The 17,236-nt window shown below is 41.5% G+C and overlaps 2 protein-coding genes across 2 annotated transcripts; both read left to right on the forward strand.

The window, feature by feature from the left end:
• On the forward strand, positions 1-1,159 carry ttc32 (tetratricopeptide repeat domain 32). Its single transcript, XM_083689153.1, has 3 exons — positions 1-159; positions 301-467; positions 692-1,159. The coding sequence occupies exons 1-3, from the start codon at positions 44-46 to the stop codon at positions 817-819; spliced, it is 411 nt and encodes a 136-aa protein (XP_083545279.1). The 5' UTR covers positions 1-43; the 3' UTR covers positions 820-1,159.
• Positions 1,160-2,483: 1,324 nt separating this feature from the next.
• LOC310817745 (uncharacterized protein) lies at positions 2,484-6,890 on the forward strand. The gene is made up of 17 exons (XM_083688444.1): positions 2,484-2,615; positions 2,766-2,825; positions 2,938-3,105; positions 3,180-3,276; positions 3,354-3,571; positions 3,650-3,803; positions 4,313-4,521; positions 4,663-4,780; positions 4,963-5,162; positions 5,252-5,366; positions 5,446-5,615; positions 5,697-5,797; positions 5,873-6,003; positions 6,076-6,265; positions 6,369-6,510; positions 6,595-6,724; positions 6,799-6,890. The coding sequence occupies exons 1-17, from the start codon at positions 2,496-2,498 to the stop codon at positions 6,876-6,878; spliced, it is 2,403 nt and encodes an 800-aa protein (XP_083544570.1). The 5' UTR covers positions 2,484-2,495; the 3' UTR covers positions 6,879-6,890.
• The last annotated feature ends 10,346 nt before the right edge of the window (positions 6,891-17,236 follow it).

Genomic DNA, 17,236 nt, shown 5'->3' on the forward strand with positions numbered 1-17,236 from the left:
CGTTCACATAAGCTTTGCTTTTGTAAGTGCTGAGCCATATCTTATGGAAGAAGACAATTCTCAAACTCTTGAACATGCACATGTTGAGTTCAAAAAACGTTATTTCAAACAGGCAGAAGAACTATACACAAAGTTCATCACAACCTGCTTGCAAACAAGGTAACTAGCTAGCTAGCTAGCTAGCCGTCAGCGTCTAAGTGGCATGACAGCTAATGTAGACTAAGGTGAACTACTTTCCCCCATTAAAATACAGAATTCAGTAACTATAACACGTACTTTATTCTCTGCATTGTATTTCAGAAAATGTGACGCAAGGGATCTTGCTGAAGCGCTCAACAACCGTGGGCAGATAAAGTACTTCAGAGTGGATTTTCATGAAGCAATGGAAGACTACAGTTCTGCAATTGAGGCTAATTGTCAATTTGAAGTCCCATTCTACAACAGAGGACTCATTCATTATAGATTAGGTAATTAAATGTTGGTGGTTTTTTGGCAACAAAAATACTAGATACACTACTTTGACAAAGGTGTTTAAGTTCCTATTTTAGTCACTAGGTGGAGTAGCTGACCCACCCATAAGAGCAAAATGCTGGCGTTAATGCTTATATCTGCAGTCTTATATTTTTACTTATGTGAAAATCGATTAGGCTAATGTATTTGTATACAATCATGTGTTTATGGTGTCTTGCAGGTTTTTTCCAGGATGCAGAGAGGGACTTCAAGAGAGCTCTAGATCTCAACAGTAATTTTGAAGATGCCAAAATGAGCCTACAGCAAACACTATTGGATCAACAGCACAAGATTAATAGGGGATATTGAGAGTATAAGTCTACTCTCTTCTATACCCACCAATCAGGAAAAGACAATAAACATCTGTGTGTGTGTGTGTGTGTGTGTGTGTGTGTGTGTGTGTGAGAGAGAGAGAGAGAGAGAGAGATATTGGTATAAGCACAACAACTTGAAGAGAGATGTACAGAATTGAGATTTTCTGTGGAATATGGCAAATATGATATTTATATGAGGCACATACTGATCAATGATAATGATGTATAAATGGGTACTCTCCTGCTGATCAGGATGACACTGCTGTTTTGTATGCTGATGCATGCACTTTGTTTTAAGTAAACAATAAATTATTCTGTGAGAGAATTTTATCCAATCTTCAATAATGTTCTGTGATGTTATTTGCAAGCCTTGTGTGCAATGTAGAACACCAAAGTCTTGGGATTACAATCAACACACAGTACCATAGACTGACAGTGTGGGTGCCATGCACACAAGTTGCCTGCTTTCCATAATCTTGCACGCTAATTCAGTAGCCATAAGCAAGTTATTTAGGTATGTTTGGAATCAGATACTACTTCCTAAATATTGTAGTACTGTACTTCACATTCTGTACCCAGATTGCATTTTCTTCATTGAGTCCAGTATGGCATCCTGGTCTTTCAAGCATACTAGGCAGCCACGCATACTTGCTATTGCGATGTTAACTATATGGTATGGAAGTATGCGGTTTCAAAGCCTTTGACCAGGGTTGAACTTCAATTGAACTGGAAATAAGATAATAATGCAGAGAGCTGCTATTCAACATGTTAGAGAGGCATATATGTTCTATTCAATACATCTCTATTGCAGTCAACAAGATTGTGAATGTGATCTGTTGATTACTAATGACTATCACCTGTGCCGTGTGTGATTGGCTACTAGATAAAACTGCTGGTTAGGGCCACATGAGACATCAAGAACGGTGGTTCAGTTCTGTTGATGCTTTTTGGGGCTCCCTGGGTCTTCTGTGGTGGTTCTGACAGTGCTTGGTCTCCAGCCTCTAACAGGCAAACTTGGCTTGGCAAGATGGATACCCTTCCATATCTGTAAGTAGAGCTGTTGTGCTTTCTACAATTGAAATGTGTTTGGTTATGCCTCATGTTTGTTTTTATGTTTTTAGTGTGACATGGATTTTGATGCTGGCCGTTGTGGTCTTTGCCCAAAAGAGACCAAGTTCAAATCCAAGTAAGGGCTCACTAATTGTGGATAATTATTACCTTCACTGTATTTACATCTGACTAATGCTGTTCACTGACCTTTTTCTCCAAACAGATGGTGGTTTGAGATCGGAGTGCCTTGGAAATGTTTTGAGGCTTAGTTTGGATAAAGCTTTGGCTGTGGGGGATCAGCTAGAAATTGATGCCATCAGTGAGTTCTGAAATAACTTAGGGGGGGTGGTAGTAGAAGGAATTGATGCACTAACTTTTTTTTTCTTTCTTCCAGGTGGCTCCAAGATCATTCCATTGACACCCAGGTTGGCTGCTCAATGTGGGTACAGCATGGAATCTGACCCTTTGGGCAACACCAAAGTCTTTGCGTCTTTAATGGGCTGCTATGTTGACAACGAGGTATGTGAAACTGTCCTCAAGCCACGTGTGTTTTTCCCCTAATAAAAGCTGAACTAAATTACAACTTTTTTTTTCCAGGAGGATGTGACATTTAACCTTGGAATGCGACTCAGAATGTTGGGAGGCCTTCAGGGACAGCAGGATTCTTATGATGTGACCAAAATGTGCAGCTACACCAAGTGGGCCTCCCATGAGATTCTGTGTGACAGGAACTACATGGAGGTTAGGCATTTTAGCTAATCCTAGATCACCTGCCTATGGTGGTTATTTTGCATGTCACACTCAAAGACTCAAAACAAGACTTCACTGCTTTAAGTTTACTAGATGGGTGTAGTTCTTATCTTGAAGCTTGACCGTTGCTCTGTTCTCTAGGTGTCAACCCATGTGGCCAGGCCTTTGGTTGAAGCCAAGACTGTGGAAGGCCAAGAGCAGGTGTAGAAACTCAGATGAATCCTGGCCTAATGCAATTACTGATATGCTCACTTGTGTGTTCCATTCATAGAATCTTTTGTTTACAGTAGGTTGGTTTATTTTTGCCCCACAGGCCATTGATGCTCCTTCCTCCAATATCTGGAAGATGACTTTCTACACTCCAGAGGAAAAGATCATGCTGTTAAGGGAAGCTCAGCAGGCTGGTTATGGAGCCATGTCTACCCCGTCTCGACTTGTAATGCGAAGCCCCTACAACACAGCTGAGACTTACTCTGAGGATGTGAGCCCCTCTAACCAACATCTTACCACTGTTTTATCATCTTTGATGTGGCTACTAAATGTCTGTCTTACTAGGTGGCTGGAGTCCCCATGGAGGTTTTCAGTGTTTCAAGTTACTACAGAGCGGATTGGGGCAAGACTCTTGTGGATTCAACTGCTGCTTGTCCTACTGGTAAGTATTGTCAAATTAAAAGCATTTGGGAATTGATGTCAGCCATTTATCTTTAAACTGTTTGGGTCGTTTTATAGGTGGAGTGGACTTCACTGAAGATGTCATTACCTGGCATGTGCCTCGCCACATATCCCCACTGATCACAAGTAACATCAAAATCCTAGAGCTTCACATGGGCATCGATGGCCAGAAGCTAGACAAAACCAAGATGGCTGCCAGAGGCTATTCACTGTCTGCCACTGAGTCTCATGTTGTCATTACAATCCCAGTGGGGTCACCTGATGGCTACTACAAGGTCAGTTGTGTATGCCAATTGAGTCACTTTGATCATGTCTTAATGACTTGCTGCAATAACATGTAATTTGCATTGCAGAGTCATGCCCCAGATTATCAGTACCACATTACCTTCACTGTTGAACCCATGCTTGAGATGCTGTGGAGGGCAGAAGACCAAGCTGAAACCAGATACAAAGTCCTCTTCCCCATCACCACTCCTCTGATGCCTAGGCCTCCCCAAGTTGCAGATAGTGAGTCTGGTTAATTGGTGGCCTTTCTCCCCAAAAGACTTCCTAATTGTACACCTTCAAGCATAATTGGAGGGCAGATGGTTTCCTGCCTTAAGTTGTCTATGGGCCAGGAGAAGCTAATCCATGGTTCAGTTGTGTAAATGTACGTTACGAACTTTAGCCATGCAGCATTGTGAACTGTCCCTTTAACAGTAGAGGGTTATGTGTTTGGTCATTTGATATTTTGCTTTTAGTAAGTTGTCAATTACATTCTGCTTACATAATCACATTACCAACTGTCTTCAAATTTCAAGGGTTTGTCATGACTATGGTCATTTTATAGGAAAGATCATATTGCAAACTCTATCTAGCATTTCAATATCTGGTTCAGTTGGTAGAGCATGGTGCTAGGAACGCTTAGGTTGTGGGTTTGATTCCCGCTGGGACTATATACTGAAATGTATGCACTCACTGCAATGTAAGTCACTTTAGATAAAAGCATCAGCTAAATGGCATATCTTGTCTTGCAGATACAGTTCCTGAGCAGAGGGTGTTTAATGTCATTTTGGGAACTTTCCTCTATGATGTGGAGCTGGTTAATGTCACATTTTCAACTGGGGTGCTGTCTGTTGCTGAGTGCAATGCCGGAGGCTTCAATGTTCAGGAGCACAGATTCTCCAATGGCTCAAAGACCTTCTCGCTCAAAGTGCCTTTCTCTGATGACGTTGTTCTGAAACATGTATGTCCCTGTTTTTGCAGTATTGGTACATCAACTGAACTTCCATCCATTTGTAGATGTGTATCATTTGAAATATTTGTTCCTGCCTTCTGTATTGAATGTATGTACACCAGATGTAATTCTTTCACCCCATGTTTGCAGAATCCTGAACCTGTGGTGACTGTCTACGTTCTGTCATTGATCTATGGTCTGCTCATCCTGCCTGAACAAACTCCATTCTCACACCCTGCAGAACTGGAGGGTTCTCTCCAAGATGTTGGTAAGGCCATCTGGGGGGGGGGGGGTGCCCCCCGTCATGTCCTAGAGCTTCCTTTTAGGTTCCATGATTTGTGGTATTGACATACTTGTGACTCTATTGTGTTCAGTGGTAAACTATGCAAGCGCATGGGTATTTGGACACCTGAATTGCTTACTCTTCAATTGTTGACTCTTTGCTTGTAGTTCTTCCAACGATCACTGGCAGCTGTGATCAGGAGAACTTCTACGTCAGTGTGAAGTACGGGAACCAAGGGCATAATTTCCAGACCATTGTGGGCGTTAGTGACCTAACCCCCGAGCTGGCTGAGGCATATGGGCTCACTGAGAACAGCACACACTTCAGCCTTGTGATGCATTTTGCTGCTCCTGACACTGTGTTTGAGGTATGAGCTTCCTGATTAGCTATAATATCCTACTGCGTCCTGATATCCTACTACGTCACAACTGGCCTAAATGTCCCATTGCATTACAGCTGGTTCACCCCTCTTCAGTGAGGGGCAGAATCGACTTGCTTCTGTGGGATCCCGAAAACAAATGGAAACTCAACGACTTCTCCCTGGCCTGCGACTTCCACTTGCCCACCACTGGTTGGTTGAATTTAATGTTGCTACAGGTTTGTGCTGCTTACAGGTTTCAATGCTATGTTTAACTCTACTCTCCTTTCAGAGTGTTACTCAAATGGAACAATGACTGCACTGGCAGTGAAGGTGGAGTCTACCAGAAACCTTGTCCCCAGTCAGCTGACCCTGAGGGACGGGTCCTGCAAACCTGTCTTCAGCAACGACCGCTTTGCTTACTTCTCCTTCCATGTTGACACCTGTGGGACCACAAGAACTGTACGCTGGCTTTGGAGTATTTCCAGTGATCTCTTCTAGAGCTAATTTGACAGCACTAATGATTTTCTTCTGTCTTTCCAGTTCTTTGACAATGTCATGCTGTATGAGAATGACATCGCCTTGTATCATGACAGCCCAGGCAAAGGATCCAGAAGAGTATCGCCAGTTGATCCAGGGTTTAGGTTGGCATCCACTCACCCTCCCTTTTGCTCTCCCTTGGTCATTTTGATGCATCCCTCACTGAGTCTTTTCTTTAGGCACACAGTCTCCTGCTATTATCTGCTGAATGACACTGAGACCATGGTGTTCCACACCAAACCACGGGACATGCAGCCCATCGCTGAGGTTGGGGAGGGACAGCTGGTGGTCCAGATGAGACTAGCTCAGGGTAAGCATGCTGTACATGAGTTTGATGTTAAGCAGTTCCACAGGCCTCTTGCTAATTTAGTTTTTCTTTCAGATGTTTCTTATGATCTATTCTACCAAGTGGAGGATTACCCAGTGGTGAAGTACTTGAGACAGCCTCTGTATTTTGAGGTGGAGCTGATTCAGTCCACTGACCCTCAGATAGAGATGGTCTTGGAGAACTGCTGGGCAACTCTACATGAAGACAGGACCTCTCTGCCTAGTTGGGACATTATTGTGGACAGGTAACATGTCATACAAACTGTCTAAGACATTTTACAAAGTTTAACACTCCCTGGATTCTGAATGTATGCTTGTGGACTAATAATCCTTTCACTGTATTTTCAGCTGTGAGAACCTTGATGACCGCTACCTGACTGTCTTTCATCCCGTTGTGCCTGATGCCAGAGTTGCAATCCCTATTCATGTCAAGCGCTTTTCTGTCAAGATGTTCACCTTCACACGGGATGAGGCGGTTCTGAAAGACCAGGTAACGTAGCCCTTGCAGTAGGTAAAGAGGACTGAGGCAGACTTGAGTAACATGAAAATGTTTGAAACACTGTCTCCTTCACAGATCTTTGTCCATTGTGATGCGGTCATTTGCGACACCAACAATCCAACAGATGGAGTCTGCAGTGGCCAGTGTGTCAACCCCACCAACATGAGCAGTGCAAAGCGCCAAAGAACGACTGGCCTGAAGCGAGGTAAAGACTTCAATCACACCATCTGCAGTTGGTATGTAGTATTGAGGGACTTTAATCTTTGCCTGTTCTTCCAGGTCGTAGAGGTGTGGACTCCATTCAGCATCAGAAGTTCCAGAGCTCATCTGGACCCATTATTCTGACTGACCCTCAATGATCTTGTTCTAACAAATAAAAGGTTTCTTAAAATGTCTGTCTTTGCGCTTCATTAGCTTGCTTATGCAAAAGGCTTGTCAGTAGGTATTGGTTATACTTTCCTACTCACCCTGAAAGAGCCTGGTATCTCAATCAAGAAAGTTGAGGGCTAACTTGCTTTTAAAAAAAAGTCAGTATAGCAAGAATGACTGGTGCTGTCTTGTACATGTTTCTAGTAAATGGTATGACTTGAGTTATTCTGATACAAAATAGTATTGATTTAATGGGCTGCCTAGTCCAGGGATATTGCCAAATCTCTTAAATGGAAGGGATGCTACACAATCACATTTAGTCATTGCTTTTAATCTGAAATGCTTTACTGCAACTGACTCAATTTATAGAATCCTCATTTACTGTTGAATGTCCTTGTATTTGGCAACTGGATCCTGTTTAAGATTGATAATTAAAGATCCCTTTAGTTAATTGATAATTTTCCTGTACCTGATTAGACTAATTGGCTGTTCACTCACCTGTTGCCTACTCCCTCCCTAGTTCTTCTGTTTGTCAAGGGACCCATTTCTGTATATTGCTACTGACTGGTATTTGCAATTTTCAAATAAAAAGCTATAAATTCTAAAATTAATCTGGTCTTGCATAAGCATTGATAAACATTTTTGAAGTACAATAATCTCTAATAGCATGCATTTCTACAATCTTGACTTTTCTTGTTCACTTGAGACTTTACTCAATCTTGTTTCTGTCACTTAAACCATTTGTATGAAACTGGAGTTCACATGCCCACCATAACATACATGAGCGCAAAAACAAAACATTGCTTTCAAACAATGTAGATGTTAAGCACTGTATTGCGAAACAGGTAACTCTACATAAGACATTAATTGTTGACTAACAAAACAATTATTTCTGTTGCATATACAGTGCCTTCGTAAAGTATTCAGACCCATCACTTTTTCCACTTCGTGTTAGACTCAATTTAAAATGGATTAAATTAAAAGAATTTGCCATCAATCCACACACAATACCCAAGAATGACAAAGTGAAAACAGGTTTTTAGTAAATGTATTCAAATTGAAATACAGAAATACCTCATGTACAAAAGTATTCAGACCCTTTGCTATGACATTCTTAAAATTAGCTAAAATGCAAAAATGTCATCAACAAATCACTCAAGTTGAATTGAGTCCATCTTAATGCAAGGATAATAGTTCATGTAATTTCAAAATTAATACCTTTGTTTTTTATATGGTCTCTGATTTGCATAGGAATCAATTACACACTGTGTGGATCAGGTTGTCATTACAAACTGAGCAAATGGAGAGGTACAAAACTACTCAGGAATGTGACCCTGAGGCCTGGGGAGACTTACAAAAATCTACAAAGTTGAATAGTGGAGAGGAAAAAGCACAGTTGATGGGACAACATCATCTCAGTCACTCTACAAAATTGGTCTATAACCAAGTGGCCAAAAGGAATCCTTGATAAATTTCAATTATCAAGCCTTCGAAATCTTTTTGTAGCCTTCACCTAACTTGTGCCTTCCTACAACTTTATTCCGGCGGCCTTTTGAAAGTACTTTTCCAACCATGGTGAATTCTTTGCAGAACCATGCACTTCTAGTAGTGGAATCCTCAAGAAACAGCTGGTTTCATTCTGAAGTAATCAAAACCACTCTAATTGATGTCAGGTGGGGGGCAATTAGCCTAATTAACTAATTAATTTTTAATAATTGTCCAGAATTAAAAAAATTATTTTCATTTTGATGAGGGTTGTGTACATACAGCTCAAAAAAGTTAGATTTGATTTATTTTAATTTCCAGGGTGTAATGTGACAAAAGGTAAAGATTTCACAGGGTATGATGACCTTCTATAGGCACTGTATATATGTTTTCAATTGTAAGCTGGCTAACTTGCACAACACTTGTTGACCGTTATATTTAGTGTCATTACATAATTGGTGGAATAAAGTGTCATTCAGTAACAAATTAAACAGTTTCAATGCACTGATTTGCTTTTGTGACATGTATTCTAAATGTTGAGTTGTAGTGCATTTTGCAAAAGAAAGTGTTTTGAAAAGTTGATTATGGTTTCAAGAAATATGCTCAAGCAATCGAGAGTCGCCTAATGTTAAGTATTGACCTCAGTTAGCATTAGGTGGTGTTATGACCCATGAATTATTACAGGTTCAGTGGAACTAACATCATAGTAGCATACTACTTAGGACTGATACTTGCAACCTGCACTATTTCAAAGACTTGCTAATGAACAGGTAGTTGGTGAGTTAAGATGAACTGAAATCTGAAGAACTTATTAGGAGGGAGGTTTAATAAACATGTTAAGAGACTGCTTTATGTATGCATAGTGTACTTGTATGGCTTTTAGTTACCTTAACACTATACACAAACATCATGACAATGTCTGATGAACTGCAACTGGTTTGTTTTACAACTATATTCCAGGGTGTAGACTGCACCAACTGCAACATGAAGTAATGCCTAATTACAGCAATGAATAAAGAAGGTGCAAGTGAATCCTCATCATGGAACATTTTTATTTAGATTAACATCAGACTGGAGCACATCCACAATATAATAGATGGGTCCTACTGAAACCTGTTTGGAGTGGAACGTATCAGAAACTGCACGTCTTTGACCTAAAGAGACATGGAGAGAAAGAAACAGTCAATTCAGTCCGTCAGTGTATAATGACCTCTGCAAATGATTTGTTCCATACCTTTTGTTTTCCCCTGGTTCACACACTGCCCACTACAAGGACTACCCATAGGACTATTGGCATCACAGATGATCACATCACAATGGACAAAGACCTAGAAATCAAGTACAAGGTCAGACTTAAAGGGATGATCAGTGGGGCACAATTTCCAAAATAAATGATCTGTGATTCCATGTAGCTTGTGTAAACAAAGTTCACCATTGTTTTGATCTTGATGGCATGCAGGTGTTAGTTTTGCTCTTTATTTAAAAGACCCTCCATGACTAGAGGAAATTAAGGTGAATGTGAATTTCATTACCTGGCCACTCAGATTGTCCTGATCCGTGGCAAAGGAAAACATCTGGACCTCAAAGCGCTTAAAGAGAGAAGGGTGGTGGACTCTGGCATCAGCCTCAACAGGATGAAAGACAATCTGCTGAGGGTCCTCTGGGTTCCCACAGCTAGGAGAGGAGGGATTGTGTTATGATTGATTTAACCCCCTGCTTGTCAAGAGTCTTATGGTGGTTTGCTTGTTTTATTGAGGGGAAGACATGAAGGTTACCATGTTTGTATGGTAAATAAAGACTTCCAAAATCTATTTGAAACATGTTTGGGGAAAAAACAAGCGTTACCCATTGATAATGAGATTCCATCTGGGTTGGGATGACCTGTCCTCATGGAGTGTTGCCCAGCAGTGCTCCAACACCAGCTCCACCTTGGGGTCACTGGACCTCATCAACTCCACCTCAAAATACAGAGGCTCTCTCAAGTACTTCACTACTGGGTAATCCTCCTGGACTAAGCTATACGAGTTATCTGGAACACAGACATTCACATTTGCTGTAAATGTTGTACATCACCCAAGCTGGAGGTCATGTTAAGAAATTCTGCCCTCTTACCCTGAAAGAGTCTCATTATGACCACCAGTTGACCCTTTGCGGGCTCAGCAAAAGGCTCTTTGTTGCGTGGCCCAGTGAGGAAGGCCACCGTTTGAGTGGTGTTGACCACATAGAAGCAAGAAACCTTCAACCTACAGAGGAGTTATGGTTAAATAGGGAACGCTTGACAAACTGAGAATGAAAGCAGTGATGAGCATTGTGGAACAAACTTACTGATATTCTGTCTCCTCTTGTTCCTGTGTCTTTGAGTCAGTTTTTACCTCTTGTTCATCTGGCAACGAGACTTCATTCTCATACAGCATGACATGGTCCAGAAACTAGGTAATAGGAGGGATTTACTTTAGTGCCTGCAAAGCAAAGTCTAGATCGACTACACAATTTCAGGGCCACTCTACCTTTCTGGTGGTTCCACAGGAGCTGACAGTGAAGTGAAAGAAGGCAAAGCGATCATCACTGTAGACAGGTACACAGGCAGGATCTCTAAGTGTCAGCTGACTGGGGTTCAGACCTGGAACTGATTCTACCTTCACAGCCAGTACGGTCATCGTCCCATTGGTGAAACATTCTGGAGGAAGGGTAGTTATTAGACTGGTGGCCATATCATACATTGAACATGAAATTCCACTGCATGAATTTGAGAACAAACCAGTAAGTGTTGACTGGAAGCTGCAAGACATGGAAAGGTCATTGAGGTTCACATTGTTGACGGTATCCCTCAGAGCCACATCAAGTCTGCTCCTGATGGACGAGGATTCAACCATCTGAGAACCAACGGAAGAGTTTAGTTTGTCTAGAGCTTGTTGTGTATAGAGGGTATTAGTCTAAATCAACATAGCGCTGGTAGATTATACAGTACCAATCAATTTAGCATCATACCTCAAACGCTGCATCCAGTGCAGAGAACGGTACAGTAATAGTGAAGTGTGTGGCATTCTCAATTAGGCCATAATCTTGACCCAGCTCATGGGTTAGCCATCTTTTGCCCACTTTGGTTTGGAAGGCTTGTGTACCATATTTAATGGTGATGTAGAAGTTGTCATGATCACAGCTGCCAATGACTGAGGGTGGAACTACAAGGAGATACAGGGACTTAGCAACATAACATTTATTCCAAGCCCCATTTTGTGACATTGCCCAAATATAGCATCCTTCACTGACCAAAAGAGACTGGATAGGTAAAACCCAATAGATTTGAAACCTGCTGATCAAGAAGGAAGCTATTTTAAATACATCAAGGAAAATAAGGGCAACATACCAATGTCCTGCAGTACAGCTTCCAAAACTGCAGGGTGAGCAAAAGGCAAGTACTCTGGCATGACCAGCAAACCAAAGATCAGGTGAAGCGTGTAGACCAGTACTCCCCGACCCTTCTGTAATGGAGGTGGAAACATTATCATTTGTGACAGTCAACATTTATCAAGTGAAGGCAGATTAAAGCCACAAACTGTAACACAATCACAAAACAACATCAGCCCTGGCAATTAAGCTAATTTGGAGAAAAGTTACCACTCAAATTCATAGACAGAACACTATGCCAGGACTGAGTGAAACAACCATGGGTGTTTTAAACATTCTGAGGCCTTATATTTTGAGCCCTGACAATTGAAGAATATTACTTGCCTCAGGAGCTTAATTCAAGAATCAATGGGTACGTCATAAAAACAACATCAGGAATTACAGATTGTGGGTTTAAATAGTGGGACAGGTGGGGCACATTTGTTTATTTTAAGAGAGAAACATACTCTTTGCAGGACAACAGGGTCAGAGAACGGCACTTGAAGTGTGATGGTCTTTGTGCCGTTTTGAGATCCATGCTCCTGAACTTTGAAGCGTCTGGCATTGCACTCAGCGACAGACAGCACTTCATTTGAGAAGGTAATGTTCACCAGATCCACATCAGAGCAGATCCTCAACTGCACCCTAAAAATCTTCTCCTTATGAACTGTGTCTGTGGGAGAGAATAAGCAGTAAAATAAAGTATAACAAGCATTACAACTTCCTCATAAGGGCAAAAGTGCCACTATTGGAAACAAACCAAACTCACGGTCAGTTACTTGTGGAGGCCTGGACATCGGAGGGGTGGTGATGGGGAGTAGGACTTTATATCTGGTGTCTTCATGAGCATCATCCTCAAGCCACAGCAACTCAAGCATGGGCTCAATACAGTAGGTGACATAGTGCTGGTCCTCATGGACAAGGCTCTGCATGAGCAACAGATAAGAGAGTTAGGCAAATATATAATATGACAAACACTATTTGAATTATACCCAACTAACCTTGAAGTAGCCTCCAACTGCCCCAACTGGGATCTTAATGACAATATGAAGGTCAGTGACAGTCATGGAGTATTGTCTGGCAGCCATCTCTGCTGGGTCCATCCTCTTGCCATCAATCCCCATGTGCATCTCCAAGATTCTGAAGTCGTCTGAGGAGACTAGCGGGTCGATGTGCTTGGGCATAAACCAGCTGATCATATCCGGAGTATAGTTAACGTCACCTACAGTGAAACAAAAAGCCAGATACTGTACCAACACATCAAACATATCAGAACTGAGGTAAAGCTCCAATTAATCCATTGTGGAATTTGAGGGGAATGCCTACCAATTATTTCAATTCAGAAAAGCAAATTTCTAATCTAGTCCTAATCTACCTGATGGTGTTGGACAAACGGCATCGGCATCTACCCTGGTCGACAACCACTTCTGCACATAGAAGGTAGAGGTTTTGAGTACCTTCATTGAAATCCCTGCAACCTGTTAAATGGGAGACCAGAGTTAGTTACATTGTAGGAAACCAAGGAAGTTTAGAGCCTATATGGAGAAAGTAGAGAAAATCAGCTTACCTGCATGGAATAAGTCTCAGGTGTGTGATGAGGGCACCGCAGTACCAGCCGTGTGAGAGTGTTGGTCATTCCATAACCCCTTCTTCGGACCTCATCCACCTTCATGCTCCTCACTCCTCCAGGAGTGTGGAAAGACACAGATTCCATTTTGTATCCTGAATTCGTAGCCTGTCTCAGGAACATGACATCCGAATCACATGACGCAACAGGCAGACTCTGGAAGCGCTAACATCTCATGCTAGTGGCACAGGAGCCATTAAAACATGAATCGGAGACACACCTGTGGGTCAGTTGCTCTCCGTCCATGGCCAGGCTTTGCATTGGGCCCAACGGTGGATGGTTCACGGAGAATCCTTCTGACAGACACCTACAGAAGGGGCCAATACACCCTACAGTTAGTGGCAATCCATCCTAAACCCAAGGAATCCTTTGAATAGGCAGTAAGGACAGTGAATCCTCCTGCATTCACTTACCTCCATGTAATTGCGCTCACAAATAATCTCTCTGGAAGCCCAGGAAGTGTAGGTGCAGGTTTTGGCCACTCCAAACACTGTGTCCTCAGTCATGTGATTTCCCTGCAGTCGAAGCTGTGTGGCTAAGCTGAAGGTCTTATCGTCCTAATATGAAACAGGGGATGCATTACAATACTATTTAGGGTTGAAGCTATACTTATGTTGAAGCTATACTAATTTTGTTACCATGTTTTGGGCAAAGCAGTTTTGGAGAGAGGCAAAGATCATGGCATTTCCCATGGGGTCAACTTTAAGGCTGTATCCACACTGAGAAGCCATGCTCGGAGTTAGGGGTATGACCTCAGTGCCATCTGAAAGTGAAGGACAGTGTAAAGTTGAAAAATGCAATGAACAAACACATTATCACACGTTACATTCGGGATATTTTCCGGTTTAAACTTACTCATGACTGCCTCGACTTCAAGATGATTTCCCCATGGCAGACTCATACTCAAACGCAATATATTACCGAGGCATTCCGAGTGCATGTCTCCTGGAATGGTAGAGAAGGGTCAGTAATGATTAAATATTCCTGTCAGTTATTTCATTGACTGCGTAGCCCAGGGACGCCATTATAAAGCACTTACTTATAGAGGGCTTGTCTTGTGCGTATATGCTCACAGACATCATCATTAGGAAAAACGACCTGAAAATGCATTTAAAACATAAGAAGCGTGGATACACACCCTAAATGTCTACAATAGATTAATGTTACATTAAGCCTACTAACCGTGATCCGAGAAAACGGTCCATAGTAGAGCAGAAATGTAATAGACAATTATATATTGTTGTCTATATAGCCTACTTATAAAATGCACAGTTTGCGAAATATTTGACCGACGTGCTGGTCTTCGCTAGCTGCGCGTCATAGCTCACCATCCGGCATAGGCGTCGTTATAAGCAGCATAAAAGCGCATTCGAACAGGTGGATCTCATTATTGCTTAATTGTAAATCTGCCAATTCAAATTCCCTAACCCTAACCCTAACCCTAATCATGCAGAATCATTCGAATTTGATCCCATTGAGATTTAGAACATTTAGACTACAACAGGTCAACAATTGACCAAAAAATCGGGCATGTCCATATGGACATTAACAATATGCAAACCGGTAAATCAATTTATTCATAACTCAGACTCCCCCCACTTTCAAGCTCCTCCTCACTCAGAAATCAAAGGCAACCCTAAAGTATCTTGCCACATCGTGTATGGACCACAATTCCTGCGCCCTTGGTGGATGCATGTCCGAATAGCGCGCAGTCAGCCGCCAGCGGTCTCTTTCCGTCCGACGTCACCGTTGGAGCGCTTGGACCACAACGACGCGTGGGGATCATAATGAACCATGGGACTCCTGTTAATTTTGTTAATGCAGTAATTTGAGAATCACTCTCCGGAAAGTTATTTTAATGGATAGAAAGACCGCAGGAATAGATACATATGTTTCAGACAACTTCCTTTGGTTATAACATCGATGGATACTTATTGATCTGAGACACTGTGAAAGGCAAGTAGCCTATAATTGAATTATAAAACATTTAGTTTCCATTTGACAAAACAAAGTTACAGTAAGGGCAATCAACACGAAAGAAACCACTTTTTATGCTGATGCATATAATTTAAGGGAAAATAAATAGCTGTCATCCGAAGTGGATGGTATGTAGCCTATGCATGCTGTATGAACTAGATAGTATTTTTTTTCCGAATAATTACCCTTAATCTAATACTATATAAGTAATATGCAGGTCTTGTTCCATCCTTTTGTCAAATTCTCATTTCCTCTTGTCCCCTGTGGCCTCGTAATTCGATTCTCTCGGTGATAATCCTACTTTAGCACTTGAGTAAGTGACAGCTTACTGACTTAAAACTGAGCCGTCCATATAGTAGGCTACAGTGACATTCTTACCATTCCTGCTTTAGCCATTGCCTGCTGGCATCAGTGATTGCCTCTGGCAGCAGACTTAAATGGTGTATACTGTATATTCCTACAGACCCCCCCCCCCCCCCCCAATCCAAACTAGATATGGGCAATTCGATGTAAAAGGACCCATGAGGACCAAAATGTGAAATTCATAGGAGCATATAAAATTTGGTGTCAAATGAGGAAATTAAGTTAGAAATATTTTTTTCAGACGTTTTCCAACATAAAATTAAGGATAATCAATGGCTTCAACTTCTGGTTAAACATATGGAAAAGGTCTAAGAAAACATCTACAAGACAAAATAAGGGATCAGAAAAACATCAAACCACATTAATGTTCAAATATAGACTCCTGTTAACTAATATCAACACCAAAAACCCACATATTTGTAAGATATTTTCCCATTTCACTGCCTCATAAGGAGGGAGGATAATGAAAGTTCGCACAAGTAACACTCAAATTCATAGACAGAGCTATGGTTGCAAGGACTGACCATCCATGAGATCAACAATATAGTTTGAACCACATTTTGAAGAATGACATTGTTTACAAACAATGGAGTAAAGCAAGCTTATGTTTTGGATTCTGATGAGGTAACACAGTTGAACTTACCAATGAGGGATTTAGGAGTTATATTCTTGAAGAATCAATGGTTATATATCATTTATTTAAGTCCCAAAATTAATGTACCAAGTTGTACCCAGACTGCCCTATTGTTAAAGCAGCAGGGTGGAAATCTATTCTAAATCTGCCACCTCTGGCCACCACGGCGAAATGCAGCACAATTCAACATCCTCCCTAAAATAATATAACCCCCCCGAAATGGTCTTTCAGTGTCGGACATCAGCTGTTGTTTTCTGCATGCACGCATGATTCAAAGAAGCAGCCACCAGAGACAGAAAGGCAAACATCGGTAAGTCCACTCCTCTAGAACACCCCTGGCCAGTAAAAAACATGTTTGTATACAAACTGAATGTCGAGGAGGACACACGTTAGACCAAAACATTGTTCTTATTAATTAAATATTTCTTTCAAGGGATCTCATTCCCTGATCTCTACCGGTTAAACATAGTCATTGAAACCATTAGAAAGCTTTTGGAAAGCTTAAATGTCACATATTGCACATTTAAGAGTAGTCCTTGTACATAGAGTTGTATAGTTAGTTAAACTTTTCTATCAGGGGTTTTTGTTTGTCTTATATTTAAAGATGAATCTTAGTATCATCCGTTACTGTGGAATTGCCCATATATTCCTATGAGTTCTGTTCAAGGGGACAAATGACAAATGTATATCTGTAGATCCATTGCCATTGCTATTGCTTGAATAGATTGTGTAATAGAATAAAAGTAGGAATTTCTTTCCCCCATTATAGATGGACCCTTGAGCCTTAACGTCCCCACGAGCAACCTGAGGCTGATAAACACCTTCAGTTCCCACCAGCACCTCCATGCCCATGTGCTCTATGGATCATCACCACA

Source organism: Argentina silus, assembly GCF_951799395.1.
Source record: "Argentina silus genome assembly, chromosome: 17".
Classification (NCBI taxonomy): Eukaryota; Metazoa; Chordata; class Actinopteri; order Argentiniformes; family Argentinidae; genus Argentina; species Argentina silus.

Excerpts from the sequence above, each read along its gene's own strand:
- ttc32 (XM_083689153.1), top strand. The coding sequence starts at position 44 with ATGGAAGAAGACAATTCTCAAACTCTTGAACATGCACATGTTGAGTTC. Across the intron at positions 160-300 it reads ACAACCTGCTTGCAAACAAG|AAAATGTGACGCAAGGGATC; the intron begins GTAACTAGCTAG and ends ATTGTATTTCAG. Across the intron at positions 468-691 it reads ACTCATTCATTATAGATTAG|GTTTTTTCCAGGATGCAGAG; the intron begins GTAATTAAATGT and ends GGTGTCTTGCAG.
- LOC310817745 (XM_083688444.1), top strand. The coding sequence starts at position 2,496 with ATGCGACTCAGAATGTTGGGAGGCCTTCAGGGACAGCAGGATTCTTAT. Across the intron at positions 5,163-5,251 it reads CTCCTGACACTGTGTTTGAG|CTGGTTCACCCCTCTTCAGT; the intron begins GTATGAGCTTCC and ends ATTGCATTACAG. Across the intron at positions 6,004-6,075 it reads CCAGATGAGACTAGCTCAGG|ATGTTTCTTATGATCTATTC; the intron begins GTAAGCATGCTG and ends TTTTTCTTTCAG.